Source organism: Cololabis saira, chromosome 1 (genome assembly GCF_033807715.1).
Source record: "Cololabis saira isolate AMF1-May2022 chromosome 1, fColSai1.1, whole genome shotgun sequence".
NCBI lineage: Eukaryota > Metazoa > Chordata > Actinopteri > Beloniformes > Belonidae > Cololabis > Cololabis saira.
In genome coordinates, this window is record NC_084587.1 from 27,485,927 (window position 1) to 27,508,793 (window position 22,867).

The 22,867-nt window shown below is 39.4% G+C and overlaps 1 protein-coding gene across 1 annotated transcript in view; it reads right to left on the reverse strand.

Moving 5' to 3' along the window:
• The window catches only part of grin2ab (glutamate receptor, ionotropic, N-methyl D-aspartate 2A, b), a 130,289-nt gene extending 113,361 nt beyond the window's left edge, over positions 1–16,928 (reverse strand). The window contains exons 1-2 of the mRNA XM_061719805.1: positions 16,428–16,928; positions 15,135–15,314 (exon numbers count right to left, since the gene is read on the reverse strand). Of these exons, the coding sequence (XP_061575789.1) occupies positions 15,135–15,314; positions 16,428–16,445 (198 nt within the window). The 5' untranslated portion in view covers positions 16,446–16,928. The remainder of the gene's footprint in view (positions 1–15,134; positions 15,315–16,427) is intronic.
• Between the last annotated feature and the right edge of the window lie 5,939 nt (positions 16,929–22,867).

Here is a 22,867-nt window from a genome sequence, read left to right on the forward strand (position 1 = left end):
AAAAACAAGGACAAATCTACTCCCTCATTCATTTGAGGACAGCATTCGGTTGTTGTCACTGCCATTGCAGCTACTGTACATGTGTATTTGTGTCTCTTGTCTGACTTTTGGGTTTGTTTTTAAACAGCAGGATGTCAAACAAAAGGAAAAAAATACCACTGAAAAGGAAATTAATAAATAATGGTATTGAAAAAAAAAATAAGGTCAGCAAGAAACTGCTTCATGTATTGTGTCATATTGATATTACTCTATGAAAATAAGCCAAATCATGAGATCCACTTCATTTTAAATTTGAATTGTATTTAAGCATTCTGTATTTAGTATCTAAATTTTCATTTTTCAAAGAACTCACATTATGTCAGAGACTTTGAAAAACATTTTTATAAGAACTGAATAAATAAACTTTTCCTGTGATGTCAATTAATTTAAATGCACTTGTTAGAAGTGTAGCAGAGCTTGAACTGTTTAAACACTGGGGTTAAAAGAACATTGCACAGTATGTTGAAATGAGACTGAGCCATCTTTATGAATATACAATGCAATTTTTCTTGCAATGAATTATTGAAAGAACCTGAAACATTAAAACGACACAGGACGGTTGTAGAAAATCATTGGTAAGCCTTGTTAGACAGTCTGATGTAAGGATGAAATAAATTCACCCATTAATTTTTAACCAAAAACCTAATTTGACTCATTTTCATGCATGACAAGTGCACCAATGTCTTTAACAATCTATTATTGATGGAAGCGACAAGCATTTACTAATCAACTAAATCTCTCAAAAACCACATACAGTATTGCTAGAAAAAGTCAAGAAAATATGAATAATACATATTTTCATTCTTACCTGACATTTTATAAGGAAGATTTAGGACTTTCCTTAACATTTCCACAATGAGAATTGTATGATATATACAGTATATCTACCGGTATATATCTATACATATATAAATATATGTATAGATATATACATATTTAATTTACACAATATAACGTAAATATTACAAGCTATTTTTTTACAATATGGAAAATGAGGATAAAATGGGTTTTACTATTACTTTGACTTTTTTGCAGACAGTGTGAACTTAAGATATGTCAAATTTGTGTTACTGAAGAAATAAAAGAAAAAATAATAATGATGTCATTCCAAATAAGTGATTGTAATGATGATAAGGTACAAAAGTAGGATCTGTGAAAGGCTAAATGTTTGCAGAGCAATGATGGGCAAGAAGCAAGGAGCTCAACAAATGTGTGAGAAAATCATGGAAACATGTGAAAACATTGTTTCTCAAAGAGGAAGGGATTTGTGTATTATTCCTTCTAAAGTGGATAATATCAGCAAAGGAGTCTAAAAACAGTGTATAGGGCAAAGGAAGGAAGCCTAAACTGGACACTAACGATCCGTCCCTCAGAGGGCGCTGCATCAAGAACCATCATTCATGAATAGCTGATACAACCACATGGGAAAGACATTTTTTAGCAGAGCCTGTACCTAATTGAGAGAGTGAGTGAGAATGGCTTTCTGTGTCTCCCTTGGTCTTGTGATACACAGGAAACTCATCAAGACTGTACCCTGCCTCTAACCCAAACTCTCAACTGGGCTAAATTCCATGTGCCACCACCATTCTTGACTGTCTGTGGATGGAAAAAATATGTTCATTCAGCATCACAGGTGTACTAGTCACTGGTCTCTCCAAGCTGATCACCTGCATCTGCAGATTTCATTATCCATCCCGACCTTCATCTGTGGACTTTCCTATTTAAACTCGCCTTCTTAGTTGAGTTGTTGTAACGTCAGATTTATGTCATTTATGTTCTAGCATCCACACAAGAGACAGGTGACTTCACTTTAGAAGGGATTCAGAAGATCCTCAAAAGTTAACCCTCGGGAGCCAGCCTCAATCCAGAAAAGGATAGCCCTACTAGGACTACTAGGCACTTGGAGCCTAGTAGGGCTACTAGTAGCCCTACTAGGCTCCAAGTGCCACCACCAATCCAAATGTACAGTATGACTGTGTGACCAGTATTTCTTAAAAGTGGCTATGGAGGTGATACAGAAGTACCTAGCAAAGTTTATTGATGGCAACACAGAAACTGTATTTAAATTTAAATTTTAAAAAGCCACCACGAGATCTCAAACTTTTCTGCAGTACTGATCAGACAGTGGTAAAAAGCACTGCACTTGAAAATGCTAATGGATATTTATGAATTCACGTACAACCAGTATTTAGTCATGATGTTTGAGTGAGACCGATGAACACAAGGATATGATACTGATAGCTTTTTGGTAACAATAATCTCTCCCCTTGCCTCTAATGTAACCGGTTATTACATCAAGCCCTGCAGAGTTTTGTCAGGGTTCCTTGGTCTTCAACCTCCCCTATGTTCTAAGGGCCATGACCAGAACGAAGTCCTGGTGGCAGACAGCTGGTGCCACAGCATGCCTGCAGAGAAGGTTTCCTGCATATCAAACATTCATTCATTCATTCATTCATTATCTTACCCGCTTTATCCCTTGCGGGGTCACGGGGGTCTGCTGGAGCCTATCCCAGCTTATTTTAGGTGAGAGGCAGGGGTTCACCCTGGACAGGTCACCAGTCCATCGCAGGGCCACATATCAAACATGTTTGCAATATTTTTTAGGTGATAAGCCTTTGAAAAAAATGCTGTCATTGACATAACTAACCAATGCTAGTTATTTCCATCTTTTCGTAGCAGTGTATCGCGTCATTCAGGCAGCCAATCAGCACAGTTCCTCATTATCATAGCCTCCCCGCCCACTCAGAATCAAGCATAGATAATGAGGTTAGAAACGTTAAAGATAAAGACATGGCCCAGAGGCTTAATTTCTAATTTATATAGAAAAAACAATAAAAGCTTGTTTTTAAGACATTCAAGGCCTGTTTAAAAAAGACATTAAATGCTGAGTTGCTATTCACATTGTTTTTTTTTTTACTTTTCAACAAACAAAAAAAATGATGCATTTATATATATATATATATATATATATATATATATATGTATACATATATATACTGTATATATATATATACATACACGCACACACACATATATATACACACACATACATACATACATACATACATACACACACATATATATATATATATATATATATATATATATATATATATATATACTGTACTCATTCAAACTAATGTCCTGTTTAACATCCTGTGTATATATGTATATATAGCATCCGGTATATATTGCTACTTAGAACCACTCTTGGCAAGAAAAGACAAAAGCCTCATCATTTCCACAAAACGAAATGTACTGTCCAGCTTAGACAGCACTTGTCACCAGAGTAGAAGGAAGCATTATAGCTGGAATGGTATATTTTAGATGATCTGAGGATGTTAAGGAATATTTTTGGCATTTCCATCCCGTTGCTTGAAGAGTTCTTAACAAGATCACACAGGGGGAAAAAATACAGAAAGAAATCTGAACTGATACGATAATGAAACACAGAGTGATCAAGGTGCAATTCATGTTGAAACTTGATTTAAAAAAATATTACATGTAAACGTATTATAAGCCGTGTCATTATCTTTGATAATGTCTTGGAAAATCTGTTGTGATTTAGGACAAAATACATATAACAAATTTTGCTCTTTATTAAACGACATAAACAATATGACAGAATCACTTAAAATGTGCAGTTTGATGTGTCCATTTACTCTCACTCCATAATTATAGGTATGCTATTGTGTTTTAGATCAAGAAGCCAGGAACATGCTCCAAATATCAGTTTGTTTGTTATTTCTTTTTTTGTCAAATGAGTGAGCTGCATATCCCTCAAAATTGTGCACTGGGGCATGAGGAAAAAAATCTACTTTGTTACAATGCTCTACTCATACCGATACTGTTACCGTGCTATGCAGCAGATAACAAAAAACAGCCATATGATGTTCTGATATACAGCCTGATATACAGCAGTGTCTTCCTACGCGGTGTCCTGACACTAAATACCAACTCCAGCTTGGAATTACACATGGATCTAAAGCTCAAGGTTAAACACAAAAACACAAAACTGCACGCTGTATTTGTTCAATGACAGTTTTAAATTCCAGTTAGTACAGAAGTGTTTGCCATTAAACTAATGGGATTAAAGCATATTCTTACAACATGTAATACACATTTTAACAGATTCTATTTTGTCTTTAATGTGCACCAGTAATAATTAAACAGTTTAAGCCAGTTCATGGATGTTGTTGTGTATGTCAATGTAAGTTCAAGCTTCAAGTCAAAGGAATAAGTCAATAAATAATATCAATTGTCATTTTGATTCATTTTAAACATTTACTCTCACTGGCCACTTTATGTCTGACTGGTATACTTAATAAAGTAATGAGTGTATATATACATGTGACTATATTAGCTGACTAACAATTATACAATTGTTTGTTTTACCTGTGCAGGAACCTTTCAATGTCACTGTGTTCCTTCCTTTTGGGCCCCCTTCTATAAATCCATTTTGATTTCCGCACCTCTCACCTTTTCATTCTGTCTGACATTGTGAGGTGAGGATCACAATTTTCCAGCTATTGATTTTAATATATATTTTGTCTGCTGTCTTTTGTTAATTTATCAGATATTATCTTGTTTATTAGTGCTGGAGGATCCAGGGGAATGTTTTAAAAAAATAATCCTGGCTCAGTTCACAGAATAAATGGTAAATGTTCGTTGTTGGCCTGAATTTATTTGAAACATAGAGGCTAGCCACGACTGGTTACAAATAGAAAATGTTACAGGCACAAACAGAGTCACAGGTGCATGGCAGCATTTCTTAACATTGTTATGTAAGCCACATGTACAGATGGGTAATTAGGCTTTTACGTGGAACAGAGTAAACAGAGCACAGGTCTCACAAGACTGGTCAGCAGAATTATTTCGACCATATTACGTTGGATAGTTTGAAAAGTGTAAATACATGTATAATCTGCACTCAGTGCTACTCGACTGGCCCAATAAAAGCTGGAGCTAATATTACTGACACTTATTGTCAAAATTAGATTTGTACACATATTCAATCATCTTTATTTCAAAATGATAGTGTAACAGCTTGAACATACTGAAACAATGAATGCAAATTACATTTTCTTTATTTTTTATGGTAGCAGCAGCAGCAGTCTTGATATGTTCGAAAAGGAGTCGGAAGCAGTAATAAACTAATTAACCCTTACCCCTTGGAGATGGACCCTCGTTATAAAATATCAAAAGAATCATACTTAGAAGTTATACACATTAATAGTACAAATTTTACATAGTATAAATATAAAGTATATATTGTGGGATACCGGAGTCAGAATTGCCATGTACATGCCACTGTATATAAACGCTGTTTACCCCGAGTCCCTGTATTCATCTAGACATAAAAACTTAGATTATTTACGGTGTGAATTCATATATATCCGTATACAATGTCATTACAAGCATTGTTACTCATAGATATTTCTACACACATTAAAGCATGCATATACGTATACACCAACAACCAAACAAGTCCAATCCCCCCACCAACCCCTCAACCAGCACCCACCCGTGACAGAACAGGAACAGAACCAGGAGGTCCTCCGTCCCGATTGGCCAGCACAAGACACCGCACCAACACCAGTACCCGGGCCCCTCACAGAAACACCCGAGAGCCAGCCCAGGCACCCCCCACCAAATAAGTAAACTAAATAAACACAAATTTACTAGATTGTCAAAACTCAGCGTGAGAGAGAAGTCCGTCAAACTCTGTTGTCACACAAAGAGATGTGTTCATCTCGATGACAAATGCCTGCAGGCCTACATTTGTGGAACTGAAGGAAGCTTTTTTTGTCGTTGTTGGTACAAGTAAGAGGGCTTTTATTTGAAAACTGAACGAACCAGTGGATCAGAGCCAGGTACATGTACAAAGGTTTTGAAGTTAGACACAGTCTCGTGAAAAATGTTGGTCCATTAAGTTGGAGGATCCCCTATTTATTCAGACAAATCAAACCATACAAGGCTCTTTTCCAGGATAAAATAAGTGCGACACATACATCACCTTAACTTTTCTTAATGTGCACAGAGCCATATATTGTATGCGGAGAACTCTACTAAGACCATGTAACTAATTGGCATTGCTCCCAAAATTTGCGCAATCAAAGATTAGAGACAGTTTCAGACTTGGACACGTATAGATACAATTCCTAATAACAGGTTATTTGCCATATTTCTCACTGTAACACATGATGGCATGAACAAATCAGCAACAACTCGTACACACAGTTTGGCACTGGTGAAAGAGATATAGGTTATAAAGTCTTGTATATTGCATGATTGCCCCAGCATTTTGGGACAGAGACTTCAGAAAGCTGTGTTTCCCTGAAAAGCTCATGGTAAAGTCTGGGTGAACACAGAAGAAACAAATCCTCTCAGGCTGTGTTGTGTCCTGTTCTTCATGCCACCAAGTTCTCACCACCAGAGAACATAAGGAATCCAATGTAGATGGATTTAAGGCTTACCCTGGGTGACATGCACTGTACAGTATGTAACTCCTTCCAACTCCCTGACTTGGAAATAGTTAAAGGTTTACAATCAGGATGTGGCAATTGCACATAAATCTTGTAAGAGCAGCACACTGTCTAGGGAAAAAGCAAGGAATGGGAAAAGCAGCAGCAGTTGATTAAGAAATGTGAAATGTAAAATGAAAAAGCAAGGCAGAAAAATGTTAAAACTTACAAAAATTAAACTGACTCCTTAAACTATAAAATAATCCAACCTTCCCTTAATTTCCTGTTTTATATTCAGGAAAGGGTGACATGTTACAGTATGAGCAGATATCCCCAGACCGCACACTACCCATCAGTGTCTCCCCTGCTGGGAGACACTGATGCATTCCCAATTCAAGCAAGAGATGTAATATGTCCAGTGAGTAGTAGGTCTGCCCTGAGGCATTGTTCTGATGGGACATGTTCAAAACACTTCCCCTGCAAGGCATCCAGCAGGCATCCTGACCAGATGCCCAAATTGCATCAGCTGGCTCCATCCAATGTGGCTGAGCACCTCAGTGTGGCTCACATTAGAGTTCCTCACCTTATCCCCAAGGGGTTAGCCCAGCCACCCTTCACAGGAAGCTCATTTGGGCAACCTCATTCTTTCGGTCACTGCCCAAATTCATGTATACAGGTGAAGTCTGGCACAGTTCGACAGCTAAATTTGAGAGCAAGCTCTTTCAGTTCAGCTTTCTCTTCACCAGTACATCTGCATAACTATTAAAAAAATACATTAAATAATTAATCAATTTAAAATATTTCACATTGATAAGATTCTTTATATTTTGACATTTTGTATTCCTACAGTATTTTCATTTTTTTTAATTAATTCCTCTTTTTTATTTCTGGGATTCTTTTACAGATGTATCTTTTTCCTCATCGTATCATTTCACAATGCAGCACTGCAGTATTTTGTCCCTGAAACTAAAAGCCTGCCTCTGAGGATTGATGGTATTTAAAGGCTGATCTTTCATTCAGGGGCATTTACTAATTTTGTCTAATAAAAACACATATTTAAAAGTGCATTCTTTCCCGGAAATAACTCAAAATAAAGAAAATAACAGTGCTTTTCATTGTACGAATCAGATTCAACTTTGTTTGGTTTTTATGTTTCAAACAAAATACAACTTTTTTTTTTCCTTAATGCACTCCTGTTACGGAGTGGTGGATGTAGGACCCTAACGCAGGAGATACGCAGGTGTAGTTGTTCCAAAAAAAAGGTGATTTCCATCCATTCATCCATTATCTATACCCGCTTTATCCTTTGCAGGGTCACGGGGGTCTGCTGGAGCCTATCCCAGCTCATTTCAGGTGAGAGGCAGGGATTACACCCTGGACAGGTCGCCAGTCCATCGCAGGGCCACATATAAACACACAAACCATGCACACTCACGCTCACACCTACGGGCAATTTAGAATGATCAATTAACCTACCATGCATGTTTTTGGACTGTGGGAGGAAGCCAGAGTAGCCTACCCGGAGAAAACCCACGCAAGCACGGGGAGAACATGCAAACTCCACACAGAAAGGCCCCTGCCGGGCAACAGTGCTAACCACCAAGCCACCGTGCTGCCCCCCCACCGTGAAAAAAAAGGTGATTTATTAATCAAAAAACAAACTAAAAGGACTGCTGAGCAGGATTTACAAAAAACACAAGCGCTTACCAAAAACCAGACAGGACACAAGGGGGGTAGAAACAGTACGGACCAGCAGGGAGCAAGGGAAAGACAGAAGGCTTGATGAGACACAGGTGCACACGATCAGGGCAGATGGGAACAAGGGAGTTCAAGACATAACTGAAAAACAACGATGTGGGGTTTCAAAATAAAACAGGAACTTAAATACCAAAACTGTGACATAACTCCCTCACTTTAGGATTTTTCCTTTAATATAAAACTTCAGAATATGTAGTTTAATTGTCTCTTTATTAAACCAAATAATGATTCTTGACAATGACAAGTTGATAAAAGTATAAATATGTTACACTAAATGTTTGTTTAAGTGGTACTCCTACATTCCTACTCTCAGTCAGAACACCAGAACAAATAGAACATTAGAGGACCCAGTCAGCAGACAAACTTAAGCATGTTTTCTAGGGGTGTAACGATACACTAATCTCACGATACGGTACGATACACGATATTGAGGTCACGATAACGATACGATACGATATTATAGCAGTTTCTTTTTAACAACCTTGAATAAGGAACATATGACTGGAAAAAATGGTCTTTTATTTGAAAGACACAAAATACAAAACAATGCTGTGCATTTGCCCTATAGTTACAGTTTGTAATGCTTTATAACTGTTTAAGTTTTAAAGAGAAAGCCAGGCCAACCATTTTCCACAAACTGAACTAAAAGTAAATTTCAGGTTTGCATTATGCATCTTCAGTTTCATACAAGTAAAAAATATTTTGCGACAAACTGAATAGTTTATCTCATGTATGATTTGACTTTTTACTTTTCCAGAAATTTAACAACTAAAATTAAATAAATAAACAAAAGTAAATAAATACATACAATTTTACATCATAAAAAAGATTGATTCATGCTCACCTTATAAGTGTAAGAGGAGATGTATTTTTGTTAAGGTTATTTTTATATTCAGGGTTCATTATTTTATAAATATATTCTTTATATTCTGATGTAAATCAGGGACTATAATGACACTAGTCAGTTATCTGTAGTGCTTAGTATGTTTTAGATTGGGCGGAGTGATACAGCACTAGGTGCTGTGTTGATGTTCTAAAATCCTACACTGTTGAGCGGACATTAAAGTACACTCAAACTCAGCAGAAGTTGTCCCCGTGTTTATCCTACTCACGACCCGTAAAAGGTTTAATTTAATAAGGTAAGGCTTAACTCTACACCAGACTTAAAAGTTCAGAGCTCAAAACCCTGCAAGAGTCCTGTGATCGGGACCGCAAAACGGTACTAGTTTCTTCTGAGCGGAGTAAGATTTTGGTCCGCGGGTCGAGGCGTGGTTGGCAGCAATACACTGCACGTTACTAGTCAGCACAATAGATTAATATTAATAACCCAATATCGCGATACAGTTTGTCACCTCCACGACACGTATTGTGACATTTTTGTATCGTGAAATTTCGTGGCACGATATATTGTTACACCCCTAATGTTTTCACAAAACAGGTATTCCTGGTTTTAAACTCCTAAATCCTTCTTCACCCTCATCCTCGTACACACAAAACCCTAATTTGTGTGTTTTAGTTGTTGCTTTTTTTAATGTATATTTTCATTCATTGCGAATTCAAGGAACAAAATAAGATGGAGAAAAAGAATAAAGCTATGTTACTTGAGCTAAAGCTGACTGATGAAATTCATAATGGACTTAACGTCGCTGGCACAGTCAGTACTGAGCAGACAGTGCCAGCCTTTTGCTTCATAATGTGGCTGCTGGGTTATGAAGAGAATTACATTTACTGTTCTTCTTGCATCGCTTTTCTCCAATATAACGATAGTGCGACTGTAACCGAAAAAATGACTGCGGGACCATTGTTAAAAGAAAGACAGACTGTGAATTTGTTATACCCTCTCATATAATACTGTCTGATTCACTGTAAAAATGTATTAATCATCACACTGAGACAGTGAGCTAATTTTGCCATAATGTAATACATGAAACTGTGAGCGCAGCAACCACATTTCATGGCATCAGTGAGACTTCAGCTGTTCACAGTGATCCCGGCTCGAAGTATGGGAAGGGATGACATAATTCTGATGCAGTCATGTAACTAGTCTGTCCCTCAAAGCCATGCAAAATTGAACAAAAAACACATTTTAAAAGCCAAAAAGTGTGTTAAATAAGAGAGTTAATATTAAATCTGGTGTCTGACAAGCATAAAGACTTAATGTGGGTGTTAAATGGGCCAAAATGAAAGGGCCAAACTGGCTGCACTGGCTGTCACCTGTTTGGCCTTGAACTCGAAGACAGATAAAATATAATACTCATCATCTAAAATAACAACTGAGCCTCCAGTGAGGCTGGTACTAATCTCAAAAACTATTCTGGTTGCTGCTGGTAAAAAGGCTGCTGGTAAAAAGAATACTGGTAATTAACATATAATATAGAGAGTCAACAGTGATTTACAATTCTAAATAAAGCCCCAATCATCTTGAAAGCACTGAGCTTGCAAAACGGGAACACTGACGTGAAATCAGAGCAGATGTTTGTGCATCTCTGTTTTTTAAACAATGGCTGCTGATTTGCATACCTGAGCTCGTGCCGTGTATTTCTTTTTAGTAAAGTGGGTTTAAAGCAGTCCTAATAACCGTTTACATGTATCACATCGCAATGCCTAATGTTGACACTGAGATATCCACCCAGAAGTTTCACCCAGCTTGCTTATTTTGCTAATGGTCATTGTTTCTGTTTTCTGCCCTGCAAATGCACCAGTCACTTTCAGTCGCCATAGTTCCATCACCCTCATCTTCAGCTGCATTTTCAACTGCTGGCATTGAAAAAAGCTCAGATAAGCCCAGAGTGTGTGTTATTGGCCTGGCACAAGTCTGACTTGAACTAGTATAGCATCTGTCGTTCAGGAGTTACAAGTGAAAAACAGTCTTTGAAATGAGATAATGTTGGACCTATTCTATGAGGTGGCTAGAGGTGAATTTCTCAGAATGAATGCTTATGTTACTCTACTACAAGGTTGTAAGCTGATAGTTTTTCAGTCTTCCGCTTTCAGCCTTTTTTTTTTATAATGCAACTGCTTTAAGAAGAATTGATTTGTCAGACAGTTTTAGCTGTTATCACTGAAGACCATTTAACCAGCCTCAGGCCCTTTTTACAGTTGTGTATTACAGTGTTTTATCACGAGAAAGATTCATTACACACACATTTGGTTGTCAAGTCAATAAAGGCAATAACTGAGCAATGCTTTTATTTTACTTCTTGAGATATATATCTGTTAAATGTAAGCATTAAATAGTTTTCACTTTTTCCTGTGTCTGCTCCATTGAGGTCAATATGTAACCACTGAGACCTTAAGACATTTGTTTCAGGACTGACTCCCTGTCAATACAGGTCAATAAAGGTCATTAACATTCATTTAACCTTTAACATTACTATCTGTTAAATAAATTATGCTAGCAATAATGGCATTCACTGCAGCCAAAAAGATTTATGTTAATAAGATGACTCGGGCATGAAACACTGGCTTTGATGGAGTATACCTGTACATTAAATGCAAAAGCAACATTTAAGTGTCACTAAGTGGCTACAATCCAAAACACAAGATCAGCTGCATGTTATAATGAAAACATAATGTAGCATACACTAATGGAGTATGTTTGTTTGTTTACTGTTGCTCTCAAGCATTGTAAGTGTTTTCTTTCTTTTTTTTATTATACCCCTTTAAATTTGAAGCAAATGGGACCACTTAAAATCAATTAAAAACGTCCTGATGCAAGTGTGTATTATTGGATCTTGATATTTATTCCTGCACACATGCACAGGTCAAACCATTAAAAGAGTTAAAAGGGGTTAAAAAGAGTGAAAAAGAGCAAAAGAGTGCCAATGTTAGATGCAATGTGCACACTGCTGTTGCTGCTTCTAAGTGTGACAAGGGTAAATGCTAAGATTTAGTTGTCTTTTTTTTAAATATTGGTTATGGATTTTTAAAAGTATGAATTAGGTTCATGGCTTCAGTGTTCCCAGAGGTATCTCTCAAATCTTAATAAACTGCATAATGTTTGTGGTATCATGTTCAAAATACAAAAGACAGGACATTTCAAACTCCTACATATTTAATGTGCTGCTATTGTGTTATGGCATGATAATCACTACTGCATGATCAAAAACATAATTTATGGTCATTTTCATTATAAGATGAAGTCTTATCTTAACAGTTAAAAAAACCTGTATATGTCAAGCACTATTTGATATCTCTATGCCTCAGTAACTCATTAAATGAGACCACCAACTATGTTTTGATTAAATGATTAAATAGTGTAGGTTTTAAGGAGGCTTTTGGGTTATTAAATTCTGTCTGAGAGTGCAACATCACACATCGCTATATAGGAGATCAGCGGGTGTAAAATGACTTATTATCATATGTCACTCAATGCTTTTAATGGGTAATTGCTGGGAAAAGGAAAACACTAATTTTCGTCAGATCGAGCCTCATGTGAGCATTTGACCTGCGGTTGCGGGTATAAAGAAAACAGCTGTGAGGGTCAGCTTTTACAATCTTCTGATAGTGAGGGAAGACATTAGTAACATGTAACCAAATTTTGTTGAAGGATGTTGTAGCAGCAAGATTATGTGGCGGAACAAAGCACAGACACAGTGCTTAAACGGGCTTTAATGAAGAGCCAGCTAAAGGTCGTGCCGGAGGCTCAGTGGCTGCAAGTGATTGGCTTTTAATGCCGTAGGCAAAACTGAGAGGTTTCTTCAAACTTAGTTATTTGACTTCAGTGGATACTGAGTTCATACCCACTCCCCCTCACTACCATCACGCCAGAGAAAGAATAAAAATAATAACTGATAACTGATATTATTTGCTGCAGCTCCTATCGCAGGATGTGTCCATACTTGCTTCAGGACAAATACAACTACATTGCGGGCCAGGAAGGTGCATTTTTCCACCCACAGGTTCCCTTGGCTTTTCTATTTTTTGTAAGCATCTTTATAATTATTCCTCATAAGCTCCAGTTAGCAGTCTTGTCTTTATACTCCTACCTCAAACCCTCTATAAAGGAGAAAAGGAAGAAAAACTATACAAGGTGAGGACTCATTGTCAGTTTTATCCTGCTGCTTGTGACTCAAGTATCTTTAACAGCGTACCCAGAACCATAAAATCACCTCAGAAATCCCAAAGCAATAGTCTTATGGCACACAGACAATTTTAAGGTATAGCTATCTTGGTGATGAGCTGTTCTTTGAGACTATGCCCTCATAAAAGCACAATAATTGCTGAAATACATATGTAGATCAGCTAAAAAGAATCAGCCATTCCAAAAGATACACATTTTAGATGTATTTCATTAAAACAGAGATTTTTGCATGATTAATTTCTGAACCTTTCCCTTTCTTTTACAGCCATTCCTCTAAAAAAAAAGAAGAATCCTATCTGTTTTCACAATTAAAATGTATTTATCATATCTGCTTTTGCAGGCATCCATATATGATCTTCATGTAAGCATCTTACACATAATCTCAAGAGGGCCATCTCGTTAAAGGCTGTGCAATAAAATGTTAACACCGGCACATTTATTGTGAGACATTAAATCAGACGACGCTCCGAACAGAGACAACAGTGACAAGCGTCTTTGAGACAATGAGCTCCTAAGGACCTGCTCTGCAAACAATAGAGTTGGTTGAGTGAACAGCTCAGTGAGATTCTTCTCGACACATTATTTCAAGACTGTGTCACACTGGAGACAAAATGGGATTCAGTATATGGTATGCATCACATCACTGAGAATGTTTTATTTTTGTGCTTATCCTGTTAAGCCTTTTTTAAAGTGGCCGTTTAATAGAAAACTGTACGAGGTCAATGTGATTGGTCAGGAAAGGATGTTCGGAGTTACAAAGGGATCAGGAAAACTAACACAACACTGCTGAAAATAACTGTTCAGGTTTTCAACGTGAGGACATCACACCAGACATTCATAGCAGTTATGCCCAACATATTTATATTAATGAATACAGCAACAGCTTTCCAAAATCATGTCTCCCAACTCAGTGGTATTAATGCCCTACAGAGTTGATCTCCTTCTGTGTCATCCCACTATGAAGAAAATAGGCTACTGCTGAGCACATCATCAGTCTCTCCTCAGCTCTCTGCAATACCAGAATGGGATTGGAGTGGCGTGAATGGAAATTTAACCTAAATAATCAAAATGAATTTATGTAGGCTATCCCATAATAAAAACGAGGGAGCATCCACTTGACAGCAGGGATAAAGATAAAGGAGGTTTGTGGAATTGGGGGCTATAGCCAATATCTGTTAGACCCTTGCTGATACCCCTCATGAAACATCTGTGTGTGTGTGTGTGTGTGTGTGTGTGTGTGTGTGTGTGTGTGTGTGTGTGTGTGTGTGTGTGTGTGTGTGTGTGTGTGTGAGTGTGTGTGTGAGTGTGTGTGTGAGTGTGAGTGTGTGTGTGTGTGTGTGTGTGTGTGTGTGTGTGTGTGTGTGTGTGTGTGTGTGTGTGTGTGTGTGTGTGTGTGTGAGTGTGTGTGTGTGTGAGTGTGTGTGTGTGTGTGTGAGTGTGTGTGTGTGTGTGTGTGTGTGTGTGTGTGTGTGCGTGCGTGTGCGTGCGTGTGCGTGTGCGTGTGCGTGTGCGTGTGTGTGTGTGTGTGTGTGTGTGTGTGTGTGAGGGCTTCAGTGTGGCTGAGGGGAGGAGAAGGCACTTTGTGTGTGAGACTTGGCACGGGAAGCAGGAGGAAAAACGGAAGAAAATGTGTTTCCTCAACGTGACTGCATTCAAAGCCTGAAAACTGCAATTTGAGATATGAATTCATTACATGGCTGCTCATCACCGCGATGCAATAGCGCCTCTCAGCGTCAGGCCGCTCTGCTCCTGCGCTGCTCCTCAGCTCCTCAGCTCCAGCCGGTTCTTACCTCTGGCGTCGCGCAGCTTTTGCGCCTTCTTCTTCGGAGTCCGAGCGTCGAGTGCTGGCTTTTACTTCCGTGGAGCGAGGGCCGGCCGAGGCTGCCTCCTCCACGACCCGTCCCTTCACTGGCATCTTGGTACCTTCTCAGCGCATCCGCGAAACCAGAGGAAAAGTGTTCAAACTTGATCTGGAAAACAAGAAGACGCCAACTATTATTATGGCGTTCCACACTTGTTGACTTTGGCTTTTTTTTTCTTCTATAATCAGAATCAGAATCATCTTTATTGGCCAGGTTCGAACATTGTCCAACAAGGAATTTGACTCCGGTAGTTTCGCTCTCTATGGTATAAGGTGAACAATAAACAAATGAACAATAGACAAATAGAACATAGACAAATGTGGAATTTCTATGTACAAAAATTATAAACATTATAAACATTTTAATGTGCAGCAGTTTGGGGTAGTGAGAAGTATGACTTTACTATTTACAATTCCTACAGACAAGAATTATGCAAAAATACAAGATAAAAAATAAAAAATTGTACAAAAGAAATAAAAAAGTGAAATGAAATGAGTGTAAATGAGCGCACGCCCACGAGCGGGTGGATTATACGATCTATAACATCCAAATGTCGTCGCAAACCTCGTGACTCATTAACATTTTTTTTTTTTTTTTTGCAGTTTGAATTTCCCCCAAACACAATCTCACTCCGTGTGCACGCGTGTTTGTGCAGATCTGTGCGAGTGCGCGCCCTATTAGTGGGGGGATTAGACTGTTGGATGGAGCACTGCGTGACGAAAACGCAAGTTAAATTCAAAGGTGGAATGGTGTGCGAAAAATTAGTGCGGGCTGCAGTGTGTGAGAGAAAGAGAGGAGCAGAGAGAAAGAGAGAGAGAGAGAGGGGAAGGAGAGGGAGTAAAAACAGCCTGTGGCTCCTTAAACCTGAATTATGGTTCTGCGTAAATCGACGCAGAGCCTACGCCGTGGCCTCTGGGTGTGTGTAACGCGGAACCATAAATCAGCCTTTAGGAAAATTCCCCTCACGCTGCTCTCGTCTATGTAGGGCAAGCAGCAGGTTGTGTGTCGAGGACTCGGACGACGAACGAAGCAGTGGAGAGGAACACACACCAGCCAAACCTGCCGCTGCTCCACTTTAATAAGGAGAAAGGTGAGTTTGCGGCAGAGATTATAACAGCCTAAAACCCCGCCGGACCAAAACAAGAAACCCAACATTTGCCTCAAAAATCAGAGTTTTTAAAAGATTTTTTTTTTTTTTTTATAGCCTAATAATAAGCTTACCCCATTGCCGTGACACATCTCTCCAGGCGGCCAGGTGGAGATGACATTGCAGCCTGTTACTCCATTCGGGTGCCCTCGGCAGGAGTGGGGAATCAAAAGCGACTCTCCTCCGTCAGATTAATCCATCAAATTCTTCTCTATGCAGTCCCCATCAATAAAAAAAAAAAAAAGAAAGACGCCACAAAACTGATAAATCCAATCAAGTGGAGCTGCAGACCTGCCCCGTCCACTACCATCCCCACCACCACCTCTACCCCCGGTGAGGTGGTAGACTATTCCTCTGTTGAGATGTCAAACGCGGTCCATTCAAGTGGAGGGGGAGGGGGGGAGGGAGGGGGGGAAAGGGAGAAAAAAAAGACAGAAAGAAAGAAAAGGGAATAAGCCTTTGACTTGCGGGTGTCAGTTAGACTTTAGGATCCCAAAACAAGGGTGTATTAGTGAATCTCCGGCGGCAGCGCCGCGCTCTGCAGTGGGGGCTTGGACAGCTCCGCGCGCCTCCTCCTCCTCCTCCGCCGCCTCCGCCTCCTGCTCCGCTCTCCGCTCTCCGGATTCTTGGAGACCAAAGGGGGGATTCCGTCACAAATAACATCAAAACACGCACACACATGAATTCACGCACCAGCTCCCCCCCTCTGTTTCTGCGGTGTGCGTGTGCGCGCCTGTGCGTGTGCGCGCCTATGTGTCTCTCTCTTTCTCCGTTACGCGCTCCAGAAAGCCGCCCAAAACAATTCAGAACAAGTTTAAACGGCTCGACTTATTTTTTTTTTTTTTTTGTGACGCACGGCGGAGATGATTCCGGGCGCCTGTGCAGATGAGAGTTTTTCTTCTTTTTTTTTAAATGTGGAAATAAATTGTTTGGAGGCAGTCTCTTTACCCCGCAGCCCGACCGCCCACGCTTCGTTAGCCGGAGGTACTTCCACATCAGACTAGTTAATTACACATAGAAGGGATGGAGGGCTTAGTGGCGGTGCATGGGGTGCAGAGTTTGGTGACTTCATCTTCCTATTATGAGAAGATAGGGCGAGTTGAGAATGCGCGCTGTAGAGAAATTACGCCATGTCTATCCCTCGGGTTGGGAAAAAAAAATAAAAAAAACACGACTCCAACTTCACAACGCCTTGAAACTGGCGTGTCGCCGATCCTGGCTGGTCCTTGTCTGCTTTTCTGCCTCTGATTGCCGCTTGTCCTGGTGTGTGTTCTCCCTCACCCCCCCACAAAAAATGATGCGGGCGCACGAGAGAGATGGCGCACAGCATCACTCGTCGGTTATGCCATCACCTGGTGCCATGGCATAAATGGAACCGCGTGCTCGTTTGTTCAAGCATCTCCCTTCGAGAGAGAGAGAGAGGGAGACAGAGAGAGAAAGAGAGAGAGAGAGAGATAGACAGATAGAGAGAGACGCACACGGCAATGTGCGTCTCTCTCTCTGTCTCTCTCCATCGCTCTCTTTCTCTCCCTGCGCGCGCGTGTGTGTGTGTGTGTGTGTGTGTCTGTGTGTGTGTGTGTGTGTGTGTGTGTGTGTGTGTGTGTGTGTGTGTGTGTCTGTGTGTGTGTGTGTGTGTGTGTGTGTGTGCGTGTGTGTGTATGTGTGTGTGTGTGTGTGTGTGTGTGTGTGTGTGTGTGTGTGTGTGTGTGTGTGTGTGTGTGTGTGTGTGTGTGTGTGTGTGTGTGCGCGCCGGTGACGACGGTCCCCGCGTCAAACAAGTCTTCTCCTCGCTCCTCCGCTCCACACCAGCAGCGCGCAGATAAAACATTTCAATATCCGCTGAACTGCTGTAACCTAATCTAGCGATCCCCTGCTGCAGAGAAGCCAATCTTCCACAAAATTAAAACGCCGGTCCTTTTTCCAAAGTGGGCTACTAACTGCGCCGAAACGCGCGTCGCTGATGGCGTGTCTGTTTCCCTCGTCAGCGCCCGAGTTCGCTCAAAGGCTCTGAATGAGATAAGAGGAAATACGAGGCATCGCCTGTGAATTACACAGTATCAATTAAACATAATTAGCAGATCGAAACTGCAGGGGGACGGGGGTGCTCGGGGAAAGCTGTCAACCCATCTCCTCCTCGCTCTGGCCTCGGCTCCCTCTGGGTGTTGCCTTGGAGTCCCATGGCAGACAGATGGTGTAGATAGCCCACTGCAAGGGGTCATGTCAGCAGGCCGGGACTCTAGGACTGGCTGTCATAAGCTGAATACCCTCTGAGGCAACAGACAGAGCGGCAGAAGCAGATCAGGGCATATTATTAAGGAACAGTTTGTTGCCCTCTACTTCTTCCCCCACCTTCTCTTCTATCCCTAGAATAAAAATCTCCACCTGTTGAGGTTCTCTATCCTCCCCCATCAGATGCAGCGCCTCCAAGGCCTGGAGTGAAAGAAACACATTGCATAATGTGGACATAAAAGAGAAGAAGAAAGAGGACACTAGAATGATAATAGGCTATTTCTTTGGGGGAGGGGGGTCATCTAAATCTAAATAAAAGCGCTCTGCTTTCATATCATCCTGCGCATCATATCCCCAGCTGTCCATTAGAGGCATCCTGTTGGGACAGTCCAGACACCCCGTTGGCAATGTTTAGAATGAACAATGACTTTCATTGAGTCTTTTGAGTACAAATTAGCCCAAATGCAATCTGGCTGGTATTGTTTTACTCTATATTTAGATGTACAGCTGCTGCCAGGGAAATAAAAAATTGTTTTTCCAAACATTCATAAATATGGTCTAAAAAGGTATTTTTCACTAACAACATTTAAGGATATGCATGCCTACAAACAACCCTACAGTCATTTATGGGACATGACCTTTCTCTTGGTTCTTAATGTGCAAAGACTTAAGGATTTCTCCCTCTCTCTATTTAGTATGCAGTTATCTGGTTCACACCAGAATATGAGTGAGCTCTACCCTCGCCTTGTAAGAACTTAGGCGGCAGACAACCACAGTTTCAAAGCCCTAAACGCTCCTTTTGCAGTAACTGGTTTGTAACAGCTGGTCCCAATGCTTCTTTAAACCAAACCCCTTGGAATAGAAGTTCTGTTGTGCTGCAAGAGAAATGAATAAATAAATAACACAGGACGAATGTGCACACAGCTCAAGTTCGAATCTGCTTCCCAGCAGCAAAAAATATCCCAACGAGCTGCCTTTGGCTCTCTTATTAAATTTGAGAAGTGTACTGCTAATAGCTCATACCAAAGTGTGATTATAGAATATTTGTGTGGGACATTACCTCTCGTTAGTGTGTCAACGGCGTGTTATTTTGTTATTGCCTTGTTTAATTACTCTAGACTCATTCCAAAATTATTGTACGGCTAATAGTCCAAGCCCAGTGCTCTAAAATCCTTTGAATGAATCAGAGGAGAGGGAAAGGTCCAATTAAAACACCTCGAACTACAAAAACTATAAAACAAGCACACAAATAAACTGATGAACAAAGATAATAATCATAAATTAATTACCGGAAGAGAATACTTGTCTACAAGGTCTGTGACAATGAAAGACAAAAAAAAAAAGAATCTATTTGATTATATAATTTTTGTATCCATGGTAACTGACTTTTCAGTGTCACATTTTTTTTTTGTCAAGCTAGAGGCACAACCCTCGACACATATGGCTTGTGGTATTTCAAAGCTGGACTCCTAAAGTGTCCTTTATAAATGACTGGTTGCATCAACTGCTACAGGATGCCAGCCGGTTGTTCAAACTGATGTGAACCAGCTTCCATTGATCACATCCATCCAGCACAAGCTGCTGTACCGCAGCCTGCTCACTGCTGATGTCGAACTAATGTGGAAATCCCTTTGAGCGCACCCCGCTAATTACAGCTGCTGCAGAGCTAACTGAAGCTCACACCATGAAAGACTGCAGCCATCAACTTTGCTTAAAAGTCTTTTTAGTAAAAAAAATAAAATAAATAAATAAAAACCGCATTGTTACCATGACAACCAAACCTAAAGTCACACTTTGTGTTGTATTTTTATTATCCATCCGTGTATTTTCTTTCCTTTTTTTTCAGTGCATACTGTAGTATCATGGACTTTTTACATGTTCAAGTAGAGTCAAGATGTCATTCAGTAATTATTCAGCCAAGCTCAAAGCATGGTCTGCTGTGACACTTCCGGTATAGCCGGACAGATTCGCTAAGATGCACTAGCAGCTTCACAGCAGAGTAAACTACAGATTATCTGACAATCATGAGGATGTTCATTGTCAGGCAATAACAATAGGAATGTAAAAAAAGTATGATTCACTTCTGAAATGCAGCTGGAACTGAGCGGTTGGTAAAGAAAGTAGGTGGGCTGCGTTCAGCTTAATGACTGCACAAAGAGCTCAGCTGAGATGAAAGCCTATAGGACAAATTTGTCTTTCATCTGGTGACTGTTCTTCATATTCTTCACAGACAAGGCAACGCCATGGCATAGATATTGCATTGTAGCTACAGTACGTGGCTTTATATAGACCCAGGAAATGAATCATGTTGTCAATAAATGGTATTAGAATAAACTGTTTTTTTCCCCCAAGGTTTTCTATCTGGAGAAGAGCACTGCGAGGTCTTGTATTTACTTAGTTACAGGCATTTTCTTTCTCTACTCTTTGTTTCCTTTTTTCCCTCTTACACTCTCTACCCTCTCCACCCTCTCTTTGCTCTGACGCCCACAGAGAGTGGGTGACCTGGAATGAGCTCTCCCACAGACAACTCTGTTTCCAGCCAGAGAGGGGCGGTATGCTGTGCTCACACGTCAGGCAAGCTCTGAGCTAATCCCTCAACAGTCTTCCTTGGCAGAATCATCAACCATGTAAATTCATGGCCACATTTGAAAAACACTGGTCTAAAAATTGATGGGTGATTACTTGCTGTCATGGTGCTGATCATAGTGAAAAGTTAATGAGCGCAAGAAGCAAATCAATTACATGGTAGTGATGCAGCCCTGTCATTTTCACTTGACTTTAGCAGCAATTATCCGTAGCTTCAAAAGGTCAGTCAATAATTTAATAATTAGTTGAAGTAAGGAATTTGAAAGTTTTTAAGCTGAAGTAACCAGTGTCTGAAATCCTTTTCATAACATAAAAACAGCCTTTTTTAAAAAAAAAAAAAAAAAAAAAAAAAAAAAGCTTAAATGACATTTCCTCTTTATGAATAAACTTCTTCTAAAGAAATTTGAGTTGTGTTGTAGAGTACCGGTCTAATTCAACAATTGTGAAAAAATGTGTGAATATATTTTAAAACAAGCAAAATAATATGAGAGTTAATCTCAATTCAATTTGCCTACAAAAAGTGAAAATTACATGAAAACTGCAAATCCATGAAATGGTGTGAACTTTGAGGGGGGGTTAAAAATAAAAGAGAAAAGTTTCAGTTAAAATGTGAATTTAAATATTTTCTTTCTTGTTATGTCAAGTATATATTAAGATTGACAACTGCCTTGCATATAAAATATGAAACAGCTTCTGAACAGAAACAGATCGCCAGTCAGATGATACCCTTTTGAATAGATTTATTTTGTTTTAAAGTTAGTTAAGTTGAAGCAGCATAAATTATTTTTTTTCACAATAAAAATATGAAGTTTGATTTCATTATTTGATTACTTATAAGAAGCGTTGTCTAGCTTTTGTGGTGTCCAATCCCCACAATCAGGAAAAAGTAACTTTGGACTCCTATCTCGGTTGTCTCTTGCAACAACAGTGTGTACAGCTCCAGATGCCATTTTCTATGTTCATTTAATTGAAGAGTGTTGTTTTTATTGCAGGGTACAGTTTTTTATATACTGTACATATGTTTATAAATTGAATTGAAATATTACTTCTAATTGACTTTATTTCCTACATTTCTTTGTGCCGATGTGTGTATCTACATTGGCTATTTACTGTCAGGAGTCAATTTAAGGTGAAGATAGACATTAGCAACATATACCGTCTGCATGTATGTTACTTACACTACTATCATGTTCAAAATAAGGACTTTTGAATTGAATAGAATTGAATTGAATTGAATTGAATTGAATTGAATTGAATTGAATTGAATTGAATTGAATTGAATTGAATTGAATTGAATTGAATTGAATTGAATTGAATTGAATTGAATACTGAAGTACTCATGTTTTCTTTATATCATGCCGTTCCAATGAAGACCTGACTTTTATTTGTCAAAGCAGTTGCAGCTTCTAATAAAAGCAGTGGTGTGTAGGTCACAGTCCGTTTCTGCTGACAAACAGGTTAGAGTGTAGGTAAGTAGTAATTATTTGGTGTAAGTGGGAAAACATTGTATAATAACCTTTCATTATATTGTAATTCATGTGGACTGAGAACACCCCTGAGTTGTTCTACTCCTTCTTGCTCTGTTTTCAGGCTTTGGAAAACTCTAGTCACAATGGAAGACTATGGCCGAACACAGGTCTTTTCAGAGGGAGCATTTTCATTTTGCTTTCCCTAAACTTGCAGCTGCACCTACGCAAGT